General features: G+C 37.7%; 2 protein-coding genes across 2 annotated transcripts in view; both read left to right on the top strand.

The window, feature by feature from the left end:
• Positions 1-5,385, top strand: part of LOC109957677 (schwannomin-interacting protein 1) — a 12,232-nt gene extending 6,847 nt beyond the window's left edge. Inside the window, exons 3-7 of the mRNA XM_020595761.1 lie at positions 2,505-2,622; positions 2,778-2,984; positions 3,432-3,555; positions 4,007-4,100; positions 4,238-5,385. Of these exons, the coding sequence (XP_020451417.1) occupies positions 2,505-2,622; positions 2,778-2,984; positions 3,432-3,555; positions 4,007-4,100; positions 4,238-4,289 (595 nt within the window). The 3' untranslated portion in view covers positions 4,290-5,385. The remainder of the gene's footprint in view (positions 1-2,504; positions 2,623-2,777; positions 2,985-3,431; positions 3,556-4,006; positions 4,101-4,237) is intronic.
• Positions 5,386-6,522: 1,137 nt separating this feature from the next.
• On the top strand, positions 6,523-8,205 carry LOC109957731 (interleukin-12 subunit alpha; the record flags this gene model as incomplete). The annotated part of the gene is made up of 6 exons (XM_020595862.1): positions 6,523-6,720; positions 6,817-6,903; positions 7,050-7,091; positions 7,271-7,390; positions 7,627-7,671; positions 7,880-8,205. Coding segments are annotated over 6 exons (624 nt in total), but the record flags the coding sequence as incomplete, so codon positions are not given.
• Between the last annotated feature and the right edge of the window lie 356 nt (positions 8,206-8,561).

The raw sequence follows: 8,561 nt of genomic DNA, 5'->3' as shown, positions 1-8,561 counted from the left end.
TTTGTAGACATCATCCCTTGTTTCCTTGGTTTGTATTTTCTGTTCACCCGTGGCTGCTTTAATCACATCCACATCTTGCTGGGTAAACTGCAAACTTGTTTTTATCTCCTGTATTTCTCTGGTCATGTCGTCGAGTCTCTTATTTGTCTCCATAAGTAGTTGCACAAAACCTTTGAAGTTATCTTGTTGTTGGCTCAACAGTATGGTGTACATCTGCTTCTGCTGACTCAACATCTCTGTTACTTGCGCCGCTGAAATATAATCCTCTTCTGCCTCAACATCCTCGTTCGCATCTGATTTATTAGCTCTTTTCCCTCTTGGAGGCATTTTAATAGTTGTAGAATTTGTTCAAAGACTTGAACATGTAGAAGATGTGAAAAATCATAGAACAGACAAGAAGAGCAGTAAACGTCTGCTCTCCCTTGCAACCTGGAAGTGTGAAAATTGGGTTACCAACTGCAACAAAATCCATTAAATCCAAACAGGTGATTGTGTTTCATGTCATATCTTTAAATATTTTTCTTGCTTTATTTATTATAGATTTGTGTGCTTTCATCTTTCATTTGCTTAGTGCACTAACCTATATTAAATAAAAGTACAATACAGTTCATGCTTTTTTTGTTGTTCAGGTGTGCAGACGTTTTTTGTAAAGTTTGTAACTAAGCTTCTTAAAATTTTTTTGGACTGTCTCTCTTCATTACAAAAATAATTATACATATAAATATGGAATGTGACATAAAGTAGGTTTGACGTGTAAAATCAAACAAAAGGAAGTCACACAAACATGAAATGAGCACGTTCACACGAGCCATGAGAAGAGTTGCATTACATCATGTACGATGGTTAACCAGACCGAACCACTACAATTACAACACAGCTCTGCTTTCTTTTCATGACAACCTTGACCTCCAAAAACGTTGTCACTATGACCTTTACATTTATTGAGGGGGCATTCATATTAAACAATGGGACTGTCCTCCCTTCCCCCAGTGCTGCTGTTGGAGGAAGTACTGTTTTGTCTGTGGGCTAAAATGCTCCTGAAAGAAGAAGTAGTTCCTGATACAAGTCCACAGATGTGACTGGTAGATATGGGGTCATGTGACCTCCACTGGAGGTAAAGCAGCATGCTCTGGGGCTGAGAATGGGGGAAATTCCAACTCCTCTCTCTCCGGTTTGAAAGATGTTGTATGAGGTATTGTTTTCATCCTAGTGTAATGGGGAGGTTACTTTATGTTTGGTTCTTTCAGTCAGAGTATTATGACTTGGAATTCAATGAATGGTATTTTTAGCTCTTAGGAAGGCTGAGGTTGAGGTTTCAGTGGCTTCTGTGTAACTGCTGCAGAGGGACTGATGTTATCATTGTAATTTTAGCTGTTTCTTTCAAGCTTTCAGTTGCATTTGTTCATTAATGATTAGATCACAGCTTGTTACCTTACTGACGTCATTCATAGCTAAAAGTATATGGACACCTCAACATATAATTGTAAATCCAAAACTGTGGGCATTCAGGTGCTACTGTATGGCCTCCTCTTCTTTTGGTGGGCGTTCCAAAAGATTTTGGAACCTGGCTGCAGGGAGTCGGCTACAAGAGCATTAGTGAGGTCAGGCTGAGTGTGCATGTTGGGAGCTAAGGTCCCACAGTGAAGCTGATCCAGTTCATCCTAAAAAAGACTGGATTGGGTTGAGGTCACAATTTTATCCACACCAACTTTGACCTCAGTCATGTTGAAACAGTAAAGGGTCTTCCCAGAACTGTCAATACAACACTGGCAGTACAACATTATATGATTATATCTAATTATATGCTCTGACATTAATATTTCCCTTGGCTAGAACAAAGGAACTAACCTAAACCGTGAGAAACAGCCTGAGACTTAGTGGTTCACCAAAGAACAATGTTTTGTTTTGTTTGTGGTTACTTATCCTTCCCTTTAAAAGTGTTGGAGAGAATGCATGTCAGCATGCGTGTCAGCATTTGCTAGAAAAATAAATACCTTGGCTTATTTAGCAAAGAAAAGACAACAGTGCTCTTCTTGTACAAAAAAATCCAGCAGGTTCATTCCCCATGGGATCTGACACATGATGTACAGTGCAGCACAGAGAGAGCTACCAAACATTCTGATCATAGTTTTGCTTGTTGTTTCCTAAATTAAATGGGTTTGGTATTATTCATTTTAAATTCTGCAAATTTGTTGTTCCTGACCTTTCTGCTTTTCACTCCTTTCTTCTCTATTAAATAAGCAGAATTTTGTTGAATGTCTTTTACGGTCATCTTGTTGAGGATAAATATAAAGCCCTACATTCCTCCAAAGTCATACATATTGTGGCTTCTTTCATTTCACTGGTGTTTGTCTTGGAGTGTAAACTAATTTTGTGCAATCAATCAGTAATTTCCTATTTCTCCCTGTAGGTTTCATTATAACTAGAAGACATTTTTGGCATCTCTGACTAAAGATCAGTATCTCCTCTCTCATGTTCTTCGCTCTTTGTGTTTTTCTTCTCAGGCTGCAAAGTGCAGTGAACCTGCAGGTGTGTTTTGTTAATGACAGCAGTAGCGACAAGGACAGTGATGCTGAGGACAGCAGGACGGAGACCAGTCTCGACACGCCGCTGTCACCTGTGGTATGCACAGCTTAGAAAGTACTATCTCAGTGTTTTTGTTTAGGTGTTGTTTAAATGTTTGTTTCTGTCTCATCCCACTCTGCTTGTTGTTGTTTTTTTTACAATGCACACCGACTGTTGCATCACTATGTCACTTAACACTGCTTCCTTTCCAGAGCAAGCAGAGCTCTTCGTTATCGGACCGGGACACAGCAGAGGAGGACTCGGACCCTCTGGACGACTGCAGCGGGTTCTGGCGGGTGCAGCGAAGACTGCAGGAGGAGGCCCGGGTGGCGCTGGCTCTAGCTCGACCCATGGCCCGCATGCAGGTGGAGGTGGAGAGGCAAATCCAACTGCACAGACGTTCACCTGTGGCCGATTTGGTTAGTCATTGAGGATTTGTGTGTCTGTGTGCCAAGGTCTTTAATCCATCTGTGAAAAAAATTCATTTTTGAAGATGATTCGGGCAATTAAAATAATCACAGCAATTTGGAAGGATAGAACTAGAATGACTGTACATTGCTGTTACAGTAAACGCAACACAATGAGGATTATATAAGGGACTTACTACATTGGCCTGAGAAGAAGGTCAATCAGTGTTTTAAAGTGGATGTGCGTGACCAACAGAAAACCCCTGACACTGGTAAACAAAAGAACAGAAAATGTGTCCTGCTGTTAATGGATAAGGGACATTTGTAAACCCAGATAGATACACAGATCCAGTGGGCTTTGATCACTACTGAATAACACTGTCTTTCTTTCCATTTTGGGCCATTTTGCACATTTTGATAGACAATAATTTATCTGTCTATGTGTGCTTATATACGCAGCTTCTCCATTTGCCTCATATAAGCGAGGGTTTGATGAAGAGGAGTCTCAGGCGAGTGGACATGAGGGACATGAATCTTGGACAGCTGCAAGTCATTACAAATGACCTACACTCACAGATTCAGAGTGAGTAGAACAGACACATACGTTAAGTACAAATACCGAGATAGACACACACACATTGATAAGCACAGCAAACCTCATGTCCAAATAACAGGTTTTTGCCATCTTTCAATTTTAGTGGCATCTTTAGCAGGTAGCAGACATTTATCTTTACCATCTCACATTTTAAAAACTAGCATTGGTCAAAGAAGTACACTGAGAACTTTAAATTTAAATCTACTTTTTCTCTTAAAGCAATCCTCTACAAAGCTGCTCTGAAATATGAAACTAATGTTAAAATATTCAAACACCTAACAGTCAATCACCCTTAAAAAACTGGAATTTAAAGGTTATAGTTCAAAACATGCATGTGTATTAACAGTTCTTACAGATCAGGCTCCTACATTTCCCCTTTTCCCTTATAATGACACAGTCAACATTAGTCTTAGTGAATTGCATCTATAATCTAACACAGGTCTAAATGAGGAGCTGGTGCAGTTGCTGCTGATGAGGGATGAGCTGCATGTGGAGCAGGATGCCATGCTGGTGGACATAGAGGACCTCACCAGGTGAAGTTCCCACCTTTCTGTCTGTTCTTTGACTTCCTCTCTGCAAATACTGGCAAAGATGTGTACGTATAAGCTGTATTTGGACATTTACTATCCCTGTGCCTTCTCGAATTTCCTTCTTGTCTGTGTTTTGGCAGGCACACTCACAGCCATCAGCGGAACCAGGCAGAGAAAGCTGTCTCTAAATAAACACCCAGTCTATACATGTGTTCACCTGCACGCCATTCAACCCACCGCTTCATTGATTATTAATAGTGTTGCTAATGAAATTCCATCTGTGCTGGCTGTTTCTGGAGAGCTGAATACAGCATATAGTATTAAAATACAGTGTGTGTATATTACACCACAGGACATCTTATAGAAGCTGAGTGATCACTGCTTTCAGTATTGACTCAGTTGAGTTTGTGCAGGGTTTTCACTTCCACTTAGCACCGTTATTCAGAGCATATTTCACAGAATAAGGATAATCCCTTTGAGTTAATTGCATCCCCAACCCTGATTTACTTCTTTATGATTTTGCATGGTACACTCATGTATGTTAATGAAAAAAGGATGATGACTACCTGGGACCACACTGAATGAATGACTGGCAAACTTTAGCTCTATAGTGATCGAGGAGACTGATCAGCTCATCTGTAGACCTGCCGTGTTTATCTGTGTAATGCTCCTTTTACAAAGAGCACCACGCCATCACTGTCTAACACTAGAATTCACTATTCAACATCGACTGCCTGAGCCATTGCAATAGAAAACAACAGACACTGTACTGCTTTGTAGCTTAGCTTCACAGTGGTGTTTAAACGCTGCAGCAGTTTCACAGAGGTCTTGTAGGGATCATTTAGACACGGAATCGATCTTACAGTTCCCACCTGCTTTACAGATGAATTTAGAGCTATATGGGACAACATTTCAAACTCTATTCAGACCAATTTGTTCTCATCAAAATGATTTTGCGTTAACATATACAGATAGAAAACAAAAGCTGGAGGCATTTGCAGTGTGATTTTTCTTATGCTCAATTTACCAATGCTAAAAAAGGATGAAAGAAATATATTAATAAATCACAGCTTAAACATATATTTATTTTATCTGTTTAAAAGGTTTATGGACATAATGATAAAAGATACTTTATTAAAGGATGAAGAACATCTGTTTGTGTGACTGTGCTTAAATGTTTCCACTCAGCTTTTTCAGAATGTCATTTTTAGCACAAGTTACACTTTCTTTTTTTGATAGTTTGCCTCATTGATAAATGTAATGTAATGATTGTAAGAAAAGAAAATAGAATAATAATACAATAATAAATGTTTCAAGTGTGTGAACTTTGTCTATATTTGCCCAGATCTCTCACCATTTAGTTTGCACAACATGTTTCAACTAAATATGCATGAGTTGATGTGATTTACTGGAAAACTAAATCATAAAAGAACATAAAAATTGAGCAAAAATGCAGAAGTGATCTGCTCATTTACATATTCAGTCATGGGCATGCACAAATGGATGCAGTCAAGTTTCTCTACATGTGCATGCCTTCACACTTGGATTGACACTTATGTAATGGAGTTTTGTGAACATTACCACAAGCAAGAGAGAACCAACTCTGATAGGGGGGACTACAATACAAATAAACTACTAAAATGTTTTTTTTAAATTAAAAAGTAACTGAGCCAAAAGGAGAAAAAAAAATCTCATTATTCTAACAAAATCTGTTTAGTAAAAGTAAGTTTTTTAAATCATTAGTAGCCAAACAACTTACACTGACAATGTTTAAATCTTTTTTTAAGAGTTTTTCCTAAATGTCATAAATTTATTATAAAAATCACAAAAGTTATATAATTAAATTCCACCAGATCCTCTACAAACTGTGGTCAGTGTTTTTTTTTCTTTTTTTATTGCCTTACAGAAGAACATTGTACATACACTGTATGCCCCTGTACCAGAGTGAAATTCCCCGTATGTCCAACACAGCTGGCCAATAAAGCTGATTCTGATTCTGAACATGGCCGATACTGGACAAATGACAGATGACTGTCCCAGGATTATGCTTTCACTCTGCCCTCTTTGGAAATGTGACCACCACTGTCAATAGTCATCAGTGTGAAGATAACCTCAAGATGTATAGGTCTTTTTCCCTCATCATTGTTGGTGTTAATTCCAGTTTCACCAAAACACTTGTACCATATACAGGGAGAAAAGGAAATTACATAACACTGACTTTGTGCTTTCACTTTACAGTAAGGTGACAACACTTTTTTCTTTACAATAAGGGAAATCCCTAAATCACTTAGGATATAAAGCACTGGCTGAGTTCAGTCAGACTCACTAAGAATCAACAATCTTATCCAAGATGCCACTCGTCCAGCTCTGTAAGTATAAGGCATAATAAATGAACAGTATCTTCACTTTGCAAGAAAGTAGTTGAAACTCAGGATTTACTAATGTAACTCTATTGTTCTTTTTTTTAATAGACTCCACTCCTGCACTGCTGCTTGTGATGCTCAGCTGTCCTCTGTGGCAGGTCAGCCAGGCTCTCCCAGTGATGACTAAAGGACCGATGACAGACTCCTGTGTTGTATACGCACGATCACTTCTGCAGAACATCACTGATGCTCTCACACAGGTAGGCCTGCAAAACTGGACGAAGATGAATTTCTACACTGCCATCTTTCATATGTCTTTGATTTACAGTTTTAAAAAAATCTTTTCTTTGTAACAGAAAAACCTGTTCAGTGGAATCAACTGCATGGAGCAGAGTGTGACACTGAATATGAAGACTAACACAGCATCAGTGTGTGCACCAAAGGTAAATTTTCCACACAGATGTATTTCAAGTTTGTGCCATGGTGAAATATTCAGAAATTATTATAACATTATATTTTAATGTGTTGCCTTTGAAGACACACTTCTGTGCCTCTGATTACTTCAAATCTTACTGTACTCGTCCCACAGGAATCAACATGCTATGGAATCGCTAGATCAGAATTCAGTCAGGTATGTTGTGCTCTGTGTCTGTGACAAAGTGCTATTTATAATATATTTTATATTATTTCGCTTATCTTCATTTTCTATGTTGAAAATATGTTTCTGACAGCCTACAAATGTAAGTCAAATAATTTAAGTCAAATCTCTAAAATATACACATTAGACAACGTTGCTGTTTTGTCATGTAGGAGTCATGTCTGACAAACATTGGGAAGGATCTGCAACACTACTACAAGTTTCTTGCTGCTCAGCCAAACTCTGCCAGTTTGCTTGGCCCAACTATGTTCAGCCTCAGAGAACTCATGGAGGTACAGTGATGGTTCAAGGAGATAACAATGAAACTCGCCCTCTACAGGCTGCTTTATGTTTTCAATATGACATATTAATATAATAAATGATAAATTCATATGAAAGCCTAAAACTGGAGGATTTTATGAGATGCTACAAAAGAAACGTCTTGAGCTGAATCCCCAATGATTTCATTAGTAGCTACAACTGTTGTACTACAGCTTGGTGTTAAAAGTAAACTGTCTGCTCTCAACAGAACTGCTTCATGTGGTCTGTACCCAGAGACTTGGCCTCAGAGCAGGTAAGTGTCACAGTGGTGAATCAAAAATAATTTTAATTTATTAATTTTTTTTAATTAATGGGGTTTTTTTAACAGAAATCTCTCTACTTTCAAAATTGTAGCCATAACTAAATATTTTTCTTTTAAAGATTGAATTAAACAAAATACATAATAATTTAATTTATTGCTGCAATCAGGCCTTCATCATAGCTGTCTCTTGTTTTTAAAGGCTGCTGCAGAGAGTCAAAGCACCTACGATGAAAGACTGAACCTCTGCAAAGTCCTGAAGGGCTTCTACGTTCGCACCATCACAATCAACAGAGTCATTGGATACTTGAACTCTGGCAAGCACACAAGTTAAACTCTCATTGAGCTCTAAAACAAGAATAATTTAAGACAGCTATACAGAACTTTACATAGAAACTGCATAAACTACAGTAACAATCAAATCATCTTATTGTGAAGGAAAACAGTTCAGTCTACTTTATAACTTTTTAGTGGTACATATTATTTTGTATGTGGTCATGTAATTTATATTTAACATGCAGATGTTGAAGTGTTATGCTATTTATTTATTAAGACTATTTGTTTTATTCTAGACTATTTATTTTGAACTATTTATTGTTATTCACTTGTTTCTAAAAATCATCAAATAAATGTTTTTCTTGCATAAATCCTGGTGACATCATTCATTTATTTGCATGGTTTTTTTGGAATTCAAGAAAATATATTACTGACAAATACTTTATGCAATGTTCTTCCTGCTATACTGGTCAAATTCACTGGACTTTACTTCTTTCAAAAAGAGCTCTTGGATAGTGTACTGCAAATACTGAACAACAAACATTTGGAAACACTATCATTCAGTTCAGTGGATCAGTGTGTCCAAGCTTTTGACTGGTACTCAGTGT

The sequence above is a fragment of the Monopterus albus genome, unplaced genomic scaffold (genome assembly GCF_001952655.1).
Source record: "Monopterus albus unplaced genomic scaffold, M_albus_1.0 scaffold28.1, whole genome shotgun sequence".
NCBI classification, from domain to species: domain Eukaryota; kingdom Metazoa; phylum Chordata; class Actinopteri; order Synbranchiformes; family Synbranchidae; genus Monopterus; species Monopterus albus.
This window is presented reverse-complemented; position numbering and strand designations above follow the sequence as displayed.